A 20,692-nucleotide genomic window follows, 5' to 3' on the forward strand; every position below is an offset into this window, starting at 1 on the left:
AACAGAAGCTGGCACGTTGTAAGTTATTAGAAAGTATAATATTAATTATCATCAGCGTTTACTTCCCTAGAAGAACAGATATCCTTAGGCAAACTTAGTGTCTTTAAAGGAGGATTGAGTTTATAAAAACAATACCTATAGATTGCTTTTCAGGAACATTCTTATTACAGAAAGAAAGGCTTAGCAAGTCAGCATACCTTCCTTCAAGGGCACAGACCTTCTCTCTCCCCTAAACAATCAAGAGCTCCCCATACCTGAAATCCCGCCATTAGGTGAAAAATTGGCTTCTTTGGGTTAAGCATTGACCATAGCCTAGGTTCTCTTTCAAAATGCAAACATCCCTCAGGGGGTAAAACACTGGCTCACTAAGACTGTCGGTATGAATGAACCGGTTCATCTATTTGCTCCCTGAGAAGAAGGGCCCGAACAGCACCAGGGTTCTGAGAATGTGGCTTCCTGGAAGGGAAGAAAATATGATGCAGAGCAAGGCAACAGAGCCTGCAGGGCAGGGAGGCCGGGCTGGGCCATGACTGCACCAGGCTGGCTTTAAGTGCATGCTTATATTTGAAACTCAGAAACATAGGTAAGATTTTTCAAAGACATTTTTTAAAACTGTTTTTGCTTGCCCTTCTATTATAATTTATCTCCATGACCTAAGTCTTCTGTAGGGTTAATGCGGGTGAAGACATCACTGAGAGAGAAAGGGTGTGGGTAGGGAGTCGGTGTTGCAGGCCCCCAGCCTTTCCTAACACCTTGCATGGCTAAGCCGCTCTACGGCCTGCCAGTAGCCACCCACAGCTGTCCACAGTGCCTTGTTGGGGGTGATGCCTAAGGGGACCCTGTGAGGATGTAATTTGGAGAACAGATCTGGAGGGAGAGCTCCCTGAACCTGGGGCCTGGGAGTAGGCCAAGAGCAGCTCCCTGGTGGGGAACCCTGCATTGCCCCTCCCACCTTCCACCCCCCACCCTTCCAGTGGCTTCTGAAGTCCAGCCTTGGGCAAAAGGCCGCTGAGCCCCCAGCACCTGGCAGCCCCGGATCAGGACACTTCGGTGGGCCAGCACCCCCAGTGCCAGAAGTCACGTGCTCTGGTCTCAGAGAGTGGAAGCAGGATGAGTCACGGGCGTGCTGAGCAAATTTGTTTCTTCTAACTCTTTGCGCATTTACAGCAATTCTTGGTGGATGGCAAGATTTTCACAGCTTTTGGAGAAGTTTTAGGTGACCAGTTTTATCTTCCTAGCATCATCTTAAGGACCGTTTGGTTTGTTTCTGCTGCAACTCCTTGCTGCCACAGCTAGCGAGATGCGAGGCAGAGAGGGGACCCTCCAAGGGCAGACAGACAGGAGACAGACAGCAAACAGCACAGGATGGGAAAACTGAGAGGTAGGGAGGAGGTAAACTGAGGGTGGAGGGATGCCCTCACACCCATAACCTCTCTCCCCTTTTTATCAGAGTGGAATTGTTGTAAATATCAAAAGAATTAAACAAGCAAAATCAGCAAATTGTTATTTGATTAGGTGGGCGCAGAGCCACAGAGAGTGCCCTGAAGGACAGGACATGTGCCAGGGAACCAGGGATTGGGTCTTTTCCCTGTCCCTCTCTTCACGCCCATAGGGCACTGCCAGGCCAGCGTTTGAAGATAGCATATTGCCTCACCTAGGATGATGGGAAAGGGGAGTGTGCACGCCTCTGCCCTGCTCAGCTGCTTTAGCAAAGACTTGGAGAAGGATACAGAGACAAATTTATTTGACCTGCAGATGGCACAGAGCTGGTAACTGAGAATTCTGATGATCAAATCGACTTACAAGACAACCTGGACAAATCTGAGGTGAGCTGAATCAAAAATTAAAGTTAGTGAGAAAATACACTTTAAATTTTGCATTCACGACCAGTCACGGTGGCTCATGCCTATAATCTCAGCTCTTTGGGAGGCCGGGGTGGGAGCATCGCTTGAGCCCAGGAATTTGAGACCAGCCTAGGCAACGCAGTGAGACCCTGTTTCTACCAAAAATTAAACAACAACAACAACAACCATGGTAGTGCCTGCCTGTGGTCCCAGCTACTTGGGAGGATCACTTGAGCCCAGGAGGTAGAAGCTGTGGTGAGCCATGATTGCATCACCGCACTCCAGTCTGGGTGACAGAGCAAGACCCCATCTCAAAAACAACTTGAATTCAAGCCAGAAAACCCCAAAGGTTCCACCTTCCTGTGTGCCCTTGCTGCTTGTGGTTTACCCGACATGGAATTCATTCTAATTTCCATCTGGAGAGTTTGGGGATCTCCTGATCTCCTTGACAAGACTTGGAGGCACCCTAGACAGTGGAGTGAAAAGATCAGGGGCCCTGGTCCCAGTTTTGCCATGAACTAATGCTACGTAAGGGACTGGGGACGAAGGGCATGACTTTTACCGGGCCATCCCAATAGATCAGGGACATCACATATGTATGATTTCATTTCATGCAACCATACCTTGAGGCAGCTGTTATCACTATTCCTATCTCCAGATGAGTAACTGAGAAACTGTAGGACAATACCTATTTGCAGCTGCTGCATGTTGGAGTGATGTGTTGTGTACAACAGAGAACTAGTACAGTGGGCTTGGCTGCACTGTCTTCCCCGCACCACACGTTTTCTCTAGTGAGCTGTTTCATTCCTCCAGGCTTCAGTTTGAGCTAGGTGGTCATGTGAGTCTCTTTGTCATGCCAAGAATTAGATCACAAGGGCCGGGCATGGTGGCTCAAGCCTGTAATCCCAGCACTTTGGGAGGCTGAGGTGAGATGATCACTTGAGCCCAGGAGTTAGAGACCAGCCTGGGCAACATAGTGAGAGCCTGTCTCTATAAAACATAGAAAAAATTAGCCAAGTGTGGTGGTACGCATCTGTAGTCCAGCTATACGGGAGGCTGAGGTGGGAGGATCGCTTGAGTCTGGGAGGTCAAGTTTGCAGTGACCCATAATCCTGCTACTACATTCCAGCCTGGGTGACAGAGGGTGATGCGGTGAGACTCTGTCTCTAAAAACATGGCTTCTCAGCTGCGCCTGTATGAAGGGCTTAGAATTTCAGCTGCCCCTCAGTGAGTGCTATGGTCTGAGTGTTTGTGTCTCCTCAAAATTTATATGTTGGAATTTAATCCTCAATATGATGGTATTAACAAGCGGGACTTGGAGGGGGTGATTAAGTCACCCTTATAAAGGCACCCTCATGAAAGAGGCTGAAGGGAGCTGCCCTTCCCTTCCACCATGTGAAGTCACAGCAAGAAGGTGCCATCTTTGAAGCAGAGAACAACCTTGTACCGCACACTGAATCCACTAGCACCTTGATTTTGGCGCTTCTCAGCCTCCAGAGTTGTGAGTAATACATTCCTGCTGTTCAGAAATGACCTAGTCTAAGGTATTTTGTTATAGTAGCTGAACAGACTAAGACAGCGAGGATGACAAAAAGACACATGGGATATGAGGCTGCCTCGAAGAGGGGGCTCACTGTGAAAGTGTGGGTCACCCCACTTGAAAAACAGCAAGCCAGGTACGGCAGTGCATGCCTGTAATCCCAGCACTTTGGGAGGCTGAGGCAGCAGGAATGCTTGAGCCCAGGAGTTTGAGAACAGCCTGGACAATAGACCGAGACTCCCAACTCTACAAAAAATAAGAAACTTAGCCAGGCGTGGTGGCGTGCACCTGTAGTCCCAGCTACTCAGGACGTTGAGGCAGGAGGATTGCTTGAGCCCAGGTGTTCAAGGCTGTAGTGAGCTATGATCAGGCCACTGCACTCCAGCCTAAGTGACAGACAAGACTCTGTCTCTAAAAGAATGTATTTAAACAGAAGAGTAACCAAGGCCCCTGAGAGATACTGAAGGACTGGGGATGACTGCCCAGGTTGGGGGGAGCTGGGGATGAAGGGGCAGGGCAGGGCATGGCATCTGTCACCACACACATGAACGACCACAAAGAAGATGAGAAACTAGACTAGTTTGTGCACCTCATGGATCCACACTGGAAAAGGTGGGTTGATGTTCAAGAAGAGCAGCAGGGCCTTGGGATAAGAATGTACTTTCTGAAGAATGGAGCTTTTCAACACCAAAAAGCAGGACGCTTTGAGCAGCAGCTCCCATCCCTAGGGGAGCTCACAGGGCTGACTGGATGGCAGCAGCAGGTGGGGTTTTTTGAGTGGATTCACCTCCTGGCTGCAGGGTTGGAGGAGCACGGTTCTTTCAATTCTGTGACTGAGCTCAGGGTTGGGACTGTTGGTGGTTTTGCTGGTCTAGTCTGGGGTATCTCAGAAGCAGGGAAGGTCTGATTCCCGAGAAGCATTACTCTTAACAACATCTCACTGCTTGTCACAGTACATAAAATTCCTCCCTTATAGATTAATACCTTTAGGCATTGAGTCCAATCTTTAAGAGTTCCCTGGTAGACTCCAAATGCCCACGAGAGGAGTGCCTTCTCTGGGGGATCTCTTGCGAAGGTCAGGGCCTGAGCTGAGTGGGGATCTTGAGGAGGGGGTCAGCGCAGGAGGTCCTGCTGTCTCCTCAGGGGTCCGATCTGTCCCTGATGCACTTTTCATTTCATCATTATTCATGACGATCTCTTCCAAACAAAAATCTTCAGTGACATAAGTCTGTTTCTCAGACTGGGGGCCTGCTGGTGTATTCCGGGAGTCCTGAGAATGGCCCCCCTTGACTCAAGTCTGGGAGCCCTGGACCCGGGGTGAAGGTCGTCAGAAGCAGATAGGGAAAGAGCTTGAGTATGGAGTCAGACAAGGGGGCTAGATCTTGGCTCTGCTACTTTTAAGCTATGTAAACACCATGGGCAGATTTCTTAATCTCTGGGGACTCTTCATCTGCAAAATGGGGGTGCTAACACAGACTTTGTAGGTTCGTTACTGACAGTGAAAGGAGTCAAAGAGTCCAAGCACCAGCGGAGCACCTGGCACACAGAAGGTGCCCTGGGACTTCCCACGTGTGCCCCCATGCATGAGTCACCAGGGCACCAAGATGTGATCTTGGCAGGGCAGAGCCTAGGGCATCCGGAGCCTCAGGCTGGTCACCTCCAACGACCCTACAGACATCCTCATTTCCTACAGTGTGGGAAACACCAGGAACCGCTGAGGTCCTCCTTAAGGGGCCATTATTGTGGCCCAGGCCTGCTGTACCCTGGCCCAGCTGACCTCTCCTGCTTACGGGGACATTGACCTTGTACTGCTCAGAGCAAGGAGCCTGCCAGCCCCTCGGCTCACTCAGCAGAGCGCCTAGAAAATTAGATCCCATTTGTGAGAGGCAACCACGTTTCTCTTCCTCCTTCCACATGAAAACTTCACCCAGAACTGTTTTTTTTTGTTGTTTGTTTGTTTGTTTTTTGAGACAGTCTTGGTCTGTCGCCCAGGCTAGAGTGCAGTGGCACAGTCTCGGCTCACTGCAACTTCCACCTCCCAGGTTCAAGGGATTCTCCTGCCTCAGCCTCCTGAGTAGCTGGGATTACAGACGTGCGCCACCATGCCTGGCTAATTTTTTTTATTTTTAGTAGAGACGGGGTTTCACCGTGTTGGTCAGGCTGGTCTCAAACTCCTGACCTCGTGATCCAACTGCCTCAGTCTCCCAAAGTGCTGGGATTACAGGCATGAGCCACCATGCCCAGCCTGCACCCAGAACTGTTTAACAAGATTTTTCAAAATATACTGACATGAGCAAAGTTTGTTACTTTGTTTTTGTTTTTGTTTTCGAGGCAGGGTCTGGCTCTGTTGCCCAGGCTGGAATGCAATGGCACAATCGTGGCTCAGACCAGCCTTGACCTCCTGGGTTTAAGCGATCCTCCCATCTCAACCTCTTGAGTAGCTGGGACTACAGGTATGCATCACCATGCTTGGCTAGTTTTTAAACTGTTTTGTAGAGACAGAGTCTCTCTCTGTTGCCCAGGCTGGTCTCAAACTCCTGGGCTCAAGTGATCCTCCACCTTGGCCTCCCAAAGTGCTGGGATTACACATGTGAGCCACTTCATCCAACCAAAATGTTACTTTTTAAGAAGGATTCAACTACATAATTTTAAGAGAAGACATGTATTCATGGTTCTAAAAGTAATGTTTGTCAAAAATGTTTTAAATAAAATGAGAAAGAAAAACATTTTCAGGAACAGCAATGTTTGTGAAAATTCAAAGGTACAGAAGAGAGTAAGTAATCAAAGTTCTTTTTCCTCCTCATTTCTCACACATGGGCTCAGCAGGGTGTCCCCCTCCTCAGCCACAAAACTAGCAGGGAGGTTTGGCATCAGTTTGGCCTGGGGAGTCCTCAGGATGACCCACAAGTCCAGACAAATGAAGGCTTGCTTTTCTAACCGGCAGAGTCGGGGAGGAGAGAGCCGAACGCCAGGCTTTCCAGCTTACCCAGAGTAGAAGCACCTTGTGCCCTTGGAAGGGAAGAAGCCAGCCTTATCACCCAACTCCATCCAGTGCCATGATCCCTAATGGGCCCTGCACAAACGCTCCTGGGTCCTATCATTGAAAAAAAAAACCTCTCACACAGGAAGGGTCTAATCATACACCTTCTTTCATTAAAATGCCTCTTTGTTGGGGTTCTGGGGAGAGGGGGCATTCAGGCTGCAGGGAGGGATGGTCTCTCTCTGGGTCTTTCTCTGAGGGTCTCAGCCTCCTGCCCCCACAAAGACCCCCCAGGTTTGGAGGGCCCAAGCAGAGCCGACCACATACACAGCCCTCGGTCCTGGGAGAGGTACATTCTGGAAGGCAGGAAGGAGTCTGTTTCTAACTCCCTTTCTCAGCGCCATCCTCCATCAAGGTGGTCTCCAGACCTGACATGTGTTCTGTCTTCCCCATAAAATCAGGCTCAGGAGATGGTGCTCCTTGGTTCTGGAAATACCCCTCCCTGCTGCCCGGTAGCCTCTGTGCCTCCCGCCTCCAAGCCTGCCCTGACTTACTGGCAAAAGAGGGTGTCCTCATCCAAGAGGGCCTCATGGGCACACGGGCTGTTCTCGTCCTCGTCTCCAGTGACCACCATCATGAGACCCAGTAACAGTGCTGCTGTGACCAGCCTCATCGTCCAACCCATGGGCACCTGGAACAGAAAGAACTTTAGAGCGGTTGGATCCCCTGCAGGGGGCTTCCTGCCCACTACCTGTGCCCCCCACCCCAGGGGCCCACTTGGCAGGATAGAGACCTCTGGTTAAGCACAGGGAGAAGGGCAGGCAGCTTCCAGGGCTCCGCAGCTAATCCAGTCCACCACCCGGACACAAGTACTTTGGGAGGACCTGGGCCTCCTCCAAGTTGGACTCAATGTACATTCCTGGCAGAGGCCCCTCCCCTGGCAGGACACAGCTTTGTTGTCACTCTTGTCCTGGCTGCCAGGGCAGAGAGCAGGTTGCAAAGTAGAAGTGCTTATATAAGCTTCTTGGTGCAGCTCCTTGTCCAGTCCCTGCTCTTGGCCCGAGGATGGTCAGCTGGCCAAAGGCCAGCCTGCTCCTTGGCTGTAAGGCAAGCCCTGGGAAGCTGGTGACCCCAGGCTCAGGGCTAGGAGTTGGGCTGTGCCCCTCAAACCGGCTCTGACTCCCTGGCCCCCATTCTTCCACCACCTGTCTCCACAGCCTGTGAGCTTCCCCGAGGTGGAGGTGGCTGGACACAGCGACCTTGTGTAGGAGGGACTGCTGCAGGGGGTGCGGGCAGGCGCACCCCAGCCTGAGGCCAGCTCCGAAGGGCCAGCTGAGGACAGAAGGGTGCGTCTGGGTGCACCTTGCAGCTGTGCTGAACTCAGCACTCTCCCAAAATAATCGTCTCTGGAGAAGGAGGTCTGGGGAGCTGCTTGGGGCTCAGAAAGGGGTGGCCTGCCCCAGCGCTGCACTGGGAGGAAGGGGAGCCGGGGACTGTCGCCTGCATTCCCTTGGGGAACAGTCCTGCCACCAGGTGCATGTGGGACTCTGGTTAGAGCCTGAGTGGGCAGGGAGAAGAATAAAGGCAGCTTGCCACAGCCTTTCCAATAGCTCTGCTCTCTGCTTCTCAGAGGCGGGGGTGGGAGAGACGTGCCAGCAACTCAGGACTCCTGGCTTCTGCTCTGAGCTCTCTCTGGGTGCTGGGGAGGCCACTGTGTCTCCCTAGAATGCACCACTTTTCCTTTTGACAAACAAGTAAAATAATTCCTGTCACCGTGGTGCCTTGCTAAGGAATATGAGATCATCACTGTAAAGTACACGCAGCTAGACCTTTATAGAAACTACGTTCGGCATAGTCTGCTTTCTGGCTCAATTCCTGCCTCCAGGATCCCAACCTGTAGCAAAAAGCCCCCCTTTGGGGCCACATATTAAACACATTTCTCAATCACTAGGCTCTCTGAAGTACAACCAGGACTCCCTCTGCCCCCAACCAGAAAACGTATTCCCAAGATCTCCCCTACTGGACAGAGTCTAATAGTAGCCTCCTCACAAGATCATTGTGAGAATGAAATCCACCAGGTTAAGCCCTCAGTAAGGTGCCTGGCACATAGAAAATGCTCAATAATTTATGAGTAGTCTAAGTATTCTGTCACGGATCCATCCATTCATTCATTCCTTTGCAACCCACTTCACTCATAGGCATTAAGCACCTCCCACATGCCTGCCCGATGTTGGGCCCTGGGGTATAGGTTGAGCATGACCTTGTCTGCATGCAGCTCACAGGACAGCCACAGCCAAGGAGATGCTGCCAGAAGGGCCTGCCCAAGACCAAGAAACTCATCTTCCGAATGGCATCCACTAGAGAAGCCTCAACTTTTCTGGGTGTCAACTCTTTTAGCACAGTGATGGCGGCCTGGAGGAAGGGAGAGCCCACAGTGCAGGTTGCTGCTGTTGAGCCCACTTCCAGTGGCGGTTCTTCCTTACTCCACGTGCCAGGCACTTTTATCTCCGAATCCTCATGCCAATCCTTGGAAAGAGGCACTATTATCACCCCATCTTATGGAGGAGGAGACGGCACAGCGACATTAGTTAAAACCTGATCTTGGTCACCAGGAAGTGGCAGACCTGGAATTTGAACCCCAGGCTCTGGTTGAACCTGTGGAAACTGGGTTGAGTCCATTGAGTCCATGCTTTGTTTTGAGACAGGGTCTCAGTCTCATCGCCCAGGCTGGAGTGCAATGGGGTGATGCTGGCTCCTGCAACCTCTGCCTTCTGGGCTTCAAGGGATTCTCCTGCCACAGCCTCTCAAGTAGCTGGGAGTACAGGCACACCATGGCTCTGGCTAATTTTTGTATTTTTTGTAGAGACAAGTTCTTGCATTGTTGTCCAGGCTGGTCTCGAACTCCTGGGCTCAAGTGATCCACCTGTGTGCTCCCAAAGTGCTGGGATTACAGGCTTGAGCCACCGCACCCAGCCCAGAGTCCATGCTCTTAACCACACCGGGCTCCACTGCACTCTGTAGCTGCTCCATTGCCTCTCACTCACTCCCTCTACATTCCCTTTGCTCCTGGGAGAAGGACCCAGAGTCCTTCACATGGACCACAATGCCCTGCGAGATCAGGCTTTTCCTGTCTCTCTAGCTGACTTCCTCCTCCTCTAACATGTCACCTCTGGCGGGTTCCTCAAGCTCCCTTCTATGCCAGGGCTGTGATAGGCACTGACCCTGCTTCCCACCTTCATTAGGGGGGTATCTGAAATGTCGTTTCCTAAGAGAAACTTGCTCTGACCCCTAGGATCCATCAGATTCCTGTTACAAACAATTAGAGCACCTTACTGCTTTCTTCATTAGTCTTATATAGTTGTAATAAATTATTTTATAGTTATGTGCTTAGTGATAATATCTCCCTCATCCCCCCAGCCTATAAGCTTCTGGGAGGCAGCACAGAGACTGTCCAGCATTCTGAGCACCTTACGTGGAGTATATAGAGGCTTAATAAAATTCTTGTTTAAGTGCATGACACACGCCACTTCCGTTTCTGATCATCCTCATTTTCACTTAACAGGTCTTGACTCTGTATAAACATCAGTAGGAAACTAATCACTCAGGTTGGCCCTTAGCCCTGGATGCCTTTTGCTTATTTATCTAACCTTCTCTGGCTTGTTTTTGTGCAGAGAGATCTAGCAGAATGCAGTGGTTCTCAGGATTTTCAAACCTGGTCTTTCTCTTGGGGATTTTCAGGACTTTGATTCATACTTGAAACCTAAGATCTGAAAGCCATGTTCAAGCTCGCGGAGTGACAATTCTCCCTCCCCATCACCACCTCGGCTCCTGGAAAGTCCCATTGCTAGATTTCTTGGTGACCACCCTTGAAGTCCCCCTCTCTTCCTTCAGTTACCTGGGCTGGGACTACCTCCAGACACCACCATTCAAGCCAAACCTGTGGCTTCCTGAGGCACATTGGTCCCTCCAGCTACTGGGATCTGTTGGACCACTGCTGCTGAAACTCTCCACTCCCTTCTTATCCCTCCAGGCCTCCTGTGCCTGACACCCTCCAATCACTGCCCAGGCCTCACTTCATTTCTCTACTCAGACACAGACTCTTGTTCTTTCTCTCCCTCCTAAACCTTTCCACGTAGGCCCTCTGGAATCTCTGAATTGTAGTGAACAAATTCCCCTGAATTCTTTTCACTGATTCCTAATTAAAAATTAATTGAGATATAATTCACACATAAAATTCACCCTTTTAATATGTATAATCCAGTGGGTTTTTGTATGTTCACAAGCTTGTGCAACCATCACCACTACCAAAGTACAGAGCATTTTCATCAACCTAAAAGAAGTCCTGTACTTATTAGCAGTAACACCCCATTCCTCCCTACCCCCAGCCCCTGACAACCCTAATCTATTTTCCGTCTCTATGAATTTGCCTATTTTGGATGCCTCTACCAACATTTTCCCCTCCCTCTTTTCCAGCCTCCCTTCCCATGGCCACTTTCTTGGACATTTTCATCACTACAAATTGCTCCATCCCTAAAATATTAAATTCAAGCAGCTTTTTTCTTTTTCTTTCTTTTTTTTTTTTTTTTGAGACAGAGTCTCGCTCTGTCGCCCAGGCTGGAATGCAGTGGCATGATCTCAGCTCACTGTAGCCTCCACCTCATAGGTTCAAGTGATTCTCCTGCCTCAGCGTTCCAAGTAGCTGGGAATACAGGCACGCACCACTATCCCCAGCTAATTTCAAGCAGCTCTTCTGATCACCATCTCTTCTCCTTCCTCTACCCTCTTGTTACTTCTCTGCACTTAGTCTTTCATTTGATTCTAAACTCTGGTCCCTTGACCACTCTCCCTTTTCCTTACCTATTCTGACTACCTTCCCTCTGGTACCTGGGTCTTGCAAACCTTTGTACTATTCACTTGCTAACATCTTCAATTTCTTACCCCTTATCTTCGCATTGCAGTTGTTGGATCCAACTTCAAATTTGGAACAGTCCAATGATCTGGCTACTCTGTCATGCAATCCTGCTCCCACTCTACTCTCAGTATCCTGTGCCTTCTACAGAGCCCAGGGTGGGGCCCAGGAGCCATGGGGGAAAACACTGTGCTAAGTGAAAGCAGCCAGTCGCAAAAGAGGACATATTGTATGATTCCATTTATATGAAATGTCCAGAATAGGCAAATATATAGGGACAGAAAGTAGATTAGTGGTTGCTAAGGCTGGAGGTGGAGGTGGGGTAAGACGTGAATGAGAAGTATGGGGATGATAGCTAGAGGGTATGAGGTTTCTTTTAAAGGTGATGAAAATGTTTTGAAATTGACTATGTGATGGTTGCACATATCTATACATATACTAAAAACCACTGAATTACACACTTCAAAATTTATGAATTGTGAGATATGTGAAGCACATAGCAATAAAGCTGTTTTCAAAAAATCATCCTGGGGATGTCAGCAAAATGGATGATTAGGAAGCTCCAAGCTCTTGTTCCTTCATGGAAAGCTAAACACACATACACACACACACACCCAGAGAGACAGAGAGAGAATTGGATGAACTAACTTTATAGAAGCTCTGGAAAACAGCCAAAGGTTAGAGCAGCCAAGTAAATGCCTGATCAAGGAAAGCCTCCTTAACCGCACCTTGGGTGAGAGAAGGAGACCCTGTCTCAAAAAATTTTTAAAAGCCTCCTTCACAATAATAGGAACTTTTCCAGACACGGTGGCGCATGCCTGTAATCCCAGTACTTTGGGAGGCTGAGGTGGGTAGATCACCTGAGGTCAGGAGTTCAAGACCAGCCTGTCCAACATGATGAAACCCCATCTCTACTAAAAATACAAAAATTAGCCAGGCATGGTGACAGGCAACTGTAATCCCAGCTATTTGGGAGGCTAAGACAGAAGAATAGCTTGAACCCAGGAGGTGGAGATTGCAGTGAGCCAAGATCGCACGACTGCACTCCAGCCTGGGCAACAGAGCAAGACTCCGTCTCCAAAAAAAAAAAAAAAAAAGAGGTTGGAAATTTCATTTTCTTTCTACCTTATTCCACCCCCACTGGCAGCAGTATTAGTCTGGAGGAGATGATAGCTCAAGCCCCAGTTCTCTCCCTTAAACTCAAAGAAGCAGAGCCAGACCCATCACGTGCAATGCTCTAATCTGTCTGGGGTCCGCCTGCAGGACTAGTCTCTGCTCTGCCTAAGGGAAAAGGGGCAGCATTGCTTATGAAAACAGCAGAGTGACTACAGACCTTCAGACACTGAAGACAAAGATTACAGATTGAGACATACAATAGACCATCTAAGGCCCCAAGAAGCTCAAGGAATTTCAAGTAAAATAAACTCACAGAGACCTACGCTGAGACATATTAGAATCAAACTGTTGGAAGCCAAAGACAAAGAGAGAATTTTGAAAGCAATAATAGAGAAGACTCATCATGTATAGAGATCTTCAATAAAATTATCAGCCGATTTATCAGTAGAAACTTTGAAGCCCAGGGGGCATTGGGATGATATAAAGTACTGAAAGAAGAAAAGTTGTCAATTAAGAATTCTATGTCCAGCAAAAGTATCTTCCAAAATATTAGTAAGAGAGAAATTAAGAAAGTCCCAGATAAACAAAACCTTAGGGAGTTGCAGGGCACCAGCACTGCCCTGCAAGAAATGCTGAAAGTAGACCTTCAGGTTGAAATGAAAAGATGACAGTAAGTTGAAACTAGGTGAAGAAATATATCAAGACCTTTGTTTGAGGTAAACACACAGACAAATTAAAAAGCCAGTATTATTGTAATTTTGGTTTGTAATTCCACTTTTAAATACAGGATATCTTAGTCCATTTAGTGTTGTTATAAATGAATACCTGAGGCTGGATAATTGATAAAGAGGTTTATTTGGCTCACAATTCTGCTGGCCGGGAGACTGGGCATCTGGTGAAAGCCTTGGCCTTTTCCCACTCATTTTAGAAGGGAAAGGGAAGCTGGAGTGTGTAGAAATCACACAGTGAAATAGAAAGCAGGAATGAGAAATGGGAGGTGCCAGGCTCTTTTTAACAACCAATTCTCATGGAACTAATAAAGTGAGAATGCACTCCCCAGGAAATGCGTTCAATTCATGAAAGGTCGGCCCCCAAGACCCAAACACCACCCATTGGTCCCCACCTCCAACATTGGGGATCAAATTTCAATATGAGATTTGCAGGGCACAAATATCTAAACTATAGCACAGGATTTAAAGACAATGAATAAAATAATTATAAATCTATGTTAGTGGGTATATAACAACGTAAACTGTAACATCGGTAACACAAAATGGGGGGCATGGAGTTGTATAAGTAAAATGTTTGTATGCAATTGAAGTTAAGTTAGTATCAATTCAAATTAGATCATTATAACTTTAGGATGTTATATGTAATTCCCATGGTAACCACAAAATGTATTTATAGAATATACACAAAAGGAAATGAGAAGTGAATAAAACATGTCACTACAAAAAAATCAACTAAATGTAAAGAAAGGTAGAAATGGAGGAAATGAGGAACACAAAAAGCTGAAAAGCAGCCAGATGCAGTGGCTCATGCCTGTAGTTCCAGTTGCTTGGGAGGCTGAGGTGAGAGGATCACTTGAGCCTAGGAGTTTGAGGCCAGTTTGGGCCACATAGTGAGACCCCATCTCTTAAGAATGCAAGCAAGCAAACAAGAAGAGCTAAAACATACAGAAAACAAATAACAAAATGGCAAAATAAGTCATTGAATCATTGTCTATCAGTAAATTGATTTAAATTTAAATTTAATTGGGTTCAATGCCTCAGTCAAAAGTTATAAACTGGCAGATTAGATTTTTTAAAAATGATTTAATTATATACTGTCCACAATAGACTTGCTTTAACTCTAGGGACACAAATAGATTGAAAGAGAAAGGATTTAAAAAGATATCCTATGTACACAGTAATGAAAAGAGAACAGGGATGGCTATATTAATATCAGACAAAACAGATTTTAAAGTCTAGTTGTACAAGAGATAAAGAAGGGCATTGTAAAGAATCAATTCACCAAGAAGATATAACAGTTATAAACCTATATGCACCAAACATCAGGGATCCAAAATATATAAGCAGACAAGGATAGAATTGAAGGGAAAAATAGGTAGCTTAACAACAGTAATTGGAGATTTCAGTACTCCACTTTTAATAGTGAATAGAACAGCTAGGCAGAAGACCAATTAAAGAAATGGGAGACTGGCTGGGCATGGTGGCTCACACCTGTCATCCCAGCACTTTGGGAGGCCAAGGTGGGTGGATCACTTGAGGTCAGGAGTTCAAGACCAGCCTGGCCAACATGGAGAAACCATGTCTCTACTAAAAATACAAAAATTAGCTGGGCATGGTGGCAGGCACCTGTAGTCCCATCCCAGCTACTTGGGAGGCTGAGGCAGGAGAATTGCTTGAACCTGGGAGGCGGAAGTTGCAGTGAGCTGAGATCGCTCCACTGCAGTCCAGCCTGGGCGGCAGAGTGAGACTGTCTCAAAAACAAAAAACACAATACATCCCTAAGCCAAAAATTTGAATTCTGAAATGCTTCAAAACTCAAAACTTTGAAGCCCTATGGAATACCACAAGTGAAAAAACCTACACCTGACCTCATGTGATGGGTCACAGTCAAAACTTTGTTTTATGCACAACATTATTAACAATATTGTATAAAATTATCTTTAGGCTGTGTATAAGGTGTATATAAACATAAATAAATTTCGTGTTTAGACTTAGGTCCCATCTCCAAAATATCTCATATATGCAAATATTCTAAAATCTGAAAAATTTGAAATTTGAAACACTTCTTGTCCCAAGTGTTTTCAATAAGGGAAACGCAACTGGTATACCAAGATGTATGGGATGCAGTGAAAGCTGTATATGCTGTAAAATAGCTATAAAAGCTTACATTGAGAAGTTGTAAATGCTTATATTAAAAAAGAAGGAGGATCTCAAATCAATGACTTAAATGTACACCTTAAGGAGCTAGGGAAAAAAAAAAAAAAAAAAAAGAACAAGATAACCCAAAGCTAGCAGAAAGAAAGAAATACTAAAGATTGCAACAGACATAAAATAGAGAACAGAAAAACAGAAAATGAACAAAACCAAAAGTTGGTTCTTTGAAAAACATCAGTAAAATTGACACTTTCAGCCAGATTAATTAAAAAACAGAGAAGACTCAAATTACTAAAATAAGAAATGAAGGTGAGGAGATTACTCTAAAAATTTATAAAAATAAAAATATAAATAAATAATATTTTACAGAAATAAAAAGGGTGATAAGAGACTAATATAAACAATGGGTAAGGTTGTTGGTTATGTAATAAATTTGATAACCCGGATGAAATGGACAAATTCCTGGAAACATAAAACCTACCAAGACTGAATCATAAAGAGGTGGAAAGCCTGAATAAATCCACAACTAGTAAGAAGATTGAAGCAGTAATCAAAAACGCCCCAATGAAGAAAAGTTCTGAACCAGATAGTTTTACTGGTGATGTCTACCAAACATTTAAAGAAGAATGAACCCTCATCCTTCTCAAACTCTTCCAAAACATTGGAGAGAATACTCCCTAACTCACTCTGTGAAGCCAGCATTACTATGATACCAAAGCCAACTTTCTAACCAAAGTTAGAAAAGAAAACCACAAAGCAATATCCCTTAGAAACTCTGATGCAAAAGTCCCCAGCAAAATATTAGCATAGATAATTCAACAGTACACTGATAGGATTATACAACATAACCAAGGGAGATTTATTTCTGGAATGCAAGCATGATTCCACATATAAAAACCAATCAACATAATACCACATTAATAGAATGAAGGAAAAATACTACATGGTCATCTCAATTGATGCAAAAAAAGCATTTGACAAAACTCAGCACACTTCCATGATAAAAACAAACTAGGAAGGGAAAGAAGCTTCCTCAATATGATAAAGGCCATATACAAAAAGCTCACAGATAACAACATACTCAATGGCGACAGACTTCAAGTTTTCCTCTAAGATCAGGGACAAAACAAGGACGCATGTATTTGCCACTCTTATTCAACATATATAGAAAGTTCTAGCCAGAGCAATTATGCAAGAAAAAGAAATAAAAGGCATCCAAATTAGAAAGGAAGAAGCACAATTATCTGTTTGCAGATGACAATCTTACATATAGAAAACTCTAATTTTTTAAAAAAGAAAAACTGAGCTAATAAGCAAATTCAGTAAAGTTGTAATTTACAAAATCAACAAACAAAAATCAAATGCATTTCTTTGCTCTAAGAAGAAGAATTCAAATAGGAAATTAGGAAAACAACTCTATTTATGATTACATAAAGCAGAATAAACTTAACCAAGGAGGTGAAAGACTTGCACACTGAAACTACAAAATTTTGCTAAAATAAATTAAAGAAGAGTTAAACAAATGTAAAGATATTCAATGCTCATGGAGTAGAAGACTTAATATTGTTAAAATGGCAAAATTACTCAAAGTGACCTACAGATTAATTGCAACTCCTATCAAAATGCCAATTTTTTTTACAGAAATAGAAAAACCCATCCTAAAATTTATATATAATCTCATGGGACCCCAAATAGTCAAAACAATCTTGAAAAGAAAACATAGCTGAAGGACTCATACTTTCTGATTACAAAACTTACTACAAAGCTTCAGTAATCTAAATAGTTTGGTACTGGCATAAAGACAGATAAATAGGCCAACAGAATAGACTAGAGAGCCCAGAAATAAACCCTCATATGTGTGTATATGTATGTATGTATGTATGTATGTATGTGTGTGTGTGTGTTCAAATAATTTTCAGCAAGGGTGCTGAAAATGATTCTGGGACAAATGGATAGCCACATGCAAAAGAATGAAGTTGGATCCTTGCTTTACACCAGATATAAAAATGTAAGAGCTGAAACCACAAAACTCTTAGAATAAAACACAGGGGAAAAGCTTCATGACATTGAATTTGGCAGTGATTTACAGATGACACCAAAAGCAGAGGCAGCAGAAGTAGACTGACAAATTGAACTCCATGAAAATGGAAAACTTTTGGGCATCAAAGGACACTATCAAGACAGTGAAGAGACAACCTGCAGAATGAGAGAAAAAAAAATCCCAGGAACTAGTGTTCTCCAGAACCCCCTTCAGCAACACTGACCACTCCATCCTCTTCACTGTGTAGACCTCTTGTTCAGCCTGTGTCTTTCTGTCTTCCCAATCAGCTATGCTCTCTGCCACCTCTAGGCCTTTTTGCACAAACCGTTCTGTCTATAACGGACACCTCTGTCTCCTGCCCCATGACCCACCTGGCTTACTTTCGCTCACTTTCATGTGCTATTTAAACATCACTTCCTTTAGGGTACCTTCCTGGGTATCTTGTCATATCTGCAGACAGCATCTGCAGTACTTCCACCAGGATAGTGTAATAGTATCTGGCCTTTTTTGTTTATTTACTTGTGTTTCTCTGTCACTAGGCTGTTACCTTCATGGAGGAGGGACCCCATGTAGCCTATGAATTGCTGTTTCTACCACCAGCACAGTGCTTGGGACCAGCAGGTGCTCCATTACCCCTCGGAGGCTGGGAAAGGGAGAAAATCAGAGAGGGAGGGGTGGATATTGAATTCCTAAAGGTCACACTTCCCCCCCATTACAGATGTGGGTCTCACTGAAGCTCCAGGAGCAGACCTGCTCCTCCCACCTCCCATTCATTGATTCCTGCCTTCTGCTCTAGTTTTCTATGCACATATTTCATCCTGTGAGGGCCCCATTTGTCTCTGCATTCCCCACAGCACTATGAACATAGCAGATGCTTAATAAATCGTTACATAAATAAGCACGCAAATATAAAAACCGTATGTTGTAAGGGAACTATTCTGACCTTTGGTTGTCCTACTTAAAGACAGAGAAAGAATCCCAAAGTCACCCAACATGCACTTGGGCCATCTTTTATTATCAACTCTTTGTTGCTTTTTATGTACCTTTCATTTCAGATGACCAATTTTAAAATTGTCTTGAAATGTACAAGTATAAAAATATAATTTCTTTTGTTTTTTTCTCGGGGAGCGGGGCTTACTTCTAAATGAACAATAAGAATTACATCAAACTTCCCATCAGAAACCAGGCAAGCAACAAGAGAATGGAGTGAAATATTTTAAAAAGTGTTAAAACTTCCATCAACCTCGAATCTGTATCCAGAGGAATTTTTCTTCAAAGGTGGAGAGGATATGAAGACAAAGAAAAACTGAGAGAAGATTTTGCCGGTACACCTGCCTTGCATGAAATGTTATAAAAGCCCTTCAATGAAGAGGAAAATGAAATCTTGGCTCTACATAAAGAAAGGAAGAACGTCGAAGATGGACTAAATGGAGGTAAAGGAAAATATTTTATTTTAAACTATTTTAAACTAGTTTGTTTAAAATAGTTAAGAACAAGAATGTCTCAAGTGATTATGGCTTATTGTTAAGTGCATGAATGCTAGCAATATCTAAGAAATGGGAGGAAGGAATGGGGAATGCTCTGTTACAGGGTATCTGCACTTGCTGTTGTTTTAAGAGATGTTTGCTTTTCTTCTATCAAGCAGAAGACAGAGGAATTCGTGGTGGCAATGATGGGGCTGGCAAAGAGAGCTCCAGGGCTGGATTTTCCCAACAATTTTATTCCCCAGGAGTCAGGAGAGTGTCTATGAGATAAACCCAGCTCTGATCCCTTCCCTCACCCCTCCATTTATCCAAAGGTCCTGCTAGACCTCGGGCCAGAGGCTGGGGGCCAGGACCTTTCCACTCTAGGGACACAAGTTCTTCTTTTAGGTAGCCCCAGATTGTTGGTCTCAGCAACCAACGGTTGACTTAATAAGCCCATTTCATTAATAGATGCACATTGCATCTATCAATGAATCACTTCACCCATGGAATGGCAGACTCCAGAGGGGCTATGAAATGGTGGTGCCTCACGCAATCACCTGCCATCATGTCATCCTTGAAAGGTTGGACGCTTTGTTCATCTGGTGGAGGTGAGAATTGAACTTAGAGCCTAGTGAAGCTACGTATTTACCTTGCCCCTCTTTGCAGGGACAGAGTCAAACTCTGGTTCCCCCTAAATTTCTCAGGATGGGAGGAAATGGGGATCCTTCTTCCTAGATCATGGAAGGGGGAAAGAGGACCTCACAAAGGAAAGAAACTCACTATATCTGTCAGAAGTAAGGCCTGCCTGAAATCAGTGAGGCTCATTGCAGCCCAAAATTCAGGCAGTGAGAAATTCACCAAAGCGGCTTTTCTGAGGAGAATTAGAGAAATGTTTGAGGCTCACAGACAGGCACCTAGAAATGCCATGAAGGAAGTCACAAATAACGCCTCAAATGATGTGCTCAAATCACACTAGAGTGAAAAAATTGGAAACACCACGTTTACCACGAATTTCTTTTTTTTTTTTTTTTGAGACAGAGTCTTGCTCTGTCACCCAGGCTGAAGTGCAGCAGCACGATCTTGGCTCACAGCAAGCTCCACCTCCCGGGTTCACTCCATTCTCCTGCGTCAGCCTCCCGAGTAGCTGGGACTACAGGGGACCACCACCACGCCTGGCGAATTTTTTTGTATTTTCAGTAGAGACGGGGTTTCACCATGTTAGCCAGGATGGTCTTGATCTCCTGACCTCGTGATCCACCTGCCTCAGCCTCCCAAAGTGCTGGGATTACAGGCGTGAGCCATCACGCCCAGCCTTTACCATGGATTTCTAACAGCTCGCTAGGCCAAGGTGTTTTTTCTCTCCTCTGTCTCCTTTGTCTCATAGCAAATTCCTACCACACACAAACAGGGGAGAAGAGCCCTTGTCACTTGTCCAGAACAGTGTGGGCGCTGTTGGGTGTTGGCTGCGGGAAGGTACACACCTTGACAGGTTTCTGGCCTGGAGAACGTGGGGAGAAAGTTCCCTCCAGGGTGCCCCTCAGTTTGGGCCCTTAAGGTAATCAGAGCCAGTGGATGTTGAGAGTTTGAGAGGTTCAGGAAGGTTCCTAGAGCCACAGGAGAGGAGGGAGCCGTTGGCAGTTGGGGAGACAGTTGGGGAAAGTTCCAGGGGAGTTCCAGGGAGGAGCCGATACGTAGCGCAGGAGAGAATAGGAAAAGAAGAATGGGTGGGTTTGCCAGCATTCCTCCTTCCAAGGATTCTAAGGAAAAGAGTGGAAACTGCGGAGACAATTCTCTTACCGTTTCTCCTTTCAAGATGCACAGAGAGTCAGGCAGAAGGGACACTGGAGATGCAGAAAAAGAAGGCCGCAGACACAGGTGCAGAAGGTTGGAGGGAGGAACCACTGAGACCAG

General features: G+C 45.6%; 1 protein-coding gene across 3 annotated transcripts in view; it reads right to left on the minus strand.

Moving 5' to 3' along the window:
* The window catches only part of PEBP4 (phosphatidylethanolamine binding protein 4), a 226,979-nt gene extending 206,525 nt beyond the window's left edge, over positions 1-20,454 (minus strand). The window contains exons 1-2 of one of the 3 annotated variants that reach the window (XM_054498212.2): positions 7,158-7,248; positions 6,919-7,055 (exon numbers count right to left, since the gene is read on the minus strand). In XM_054498212.2, coding sequence (XP_054354187.1) covers positions 6,919-7,049 — 131 coding nt within the window. In that variant the 5' untranslated portion in view covers positions 7,050-7,055; positions 7,158-7,248. Of the gene's footprint in view, positions 1-6,918; positions 7,071-7,157; positions 7,249-20,262 lie in introns of those variants that run through there. The other 2 variants (XM_054498210.2, XM_054498211.2) reach the window with 2 other exon arrangements.
* Positions 20,455-20,692: the final 238 nt, after the last annotated feature.

This window comes from Pongo pygmaeus, chromosome 7, assembly GCF_028885625.2.
Source record: "Pongo pygmaeus isolate AG05252 chromosome 7, NHGRI_mPonPyg2-v2.0_pri, whole genome shotgun sequence".
NCBI classification, from domain to species: domain Eukaryota; kingdom Metazoa; phylum Chordata; class Mammalia; order Primates; family Hominidae; genus Pongo; species Pongo pygmaeus.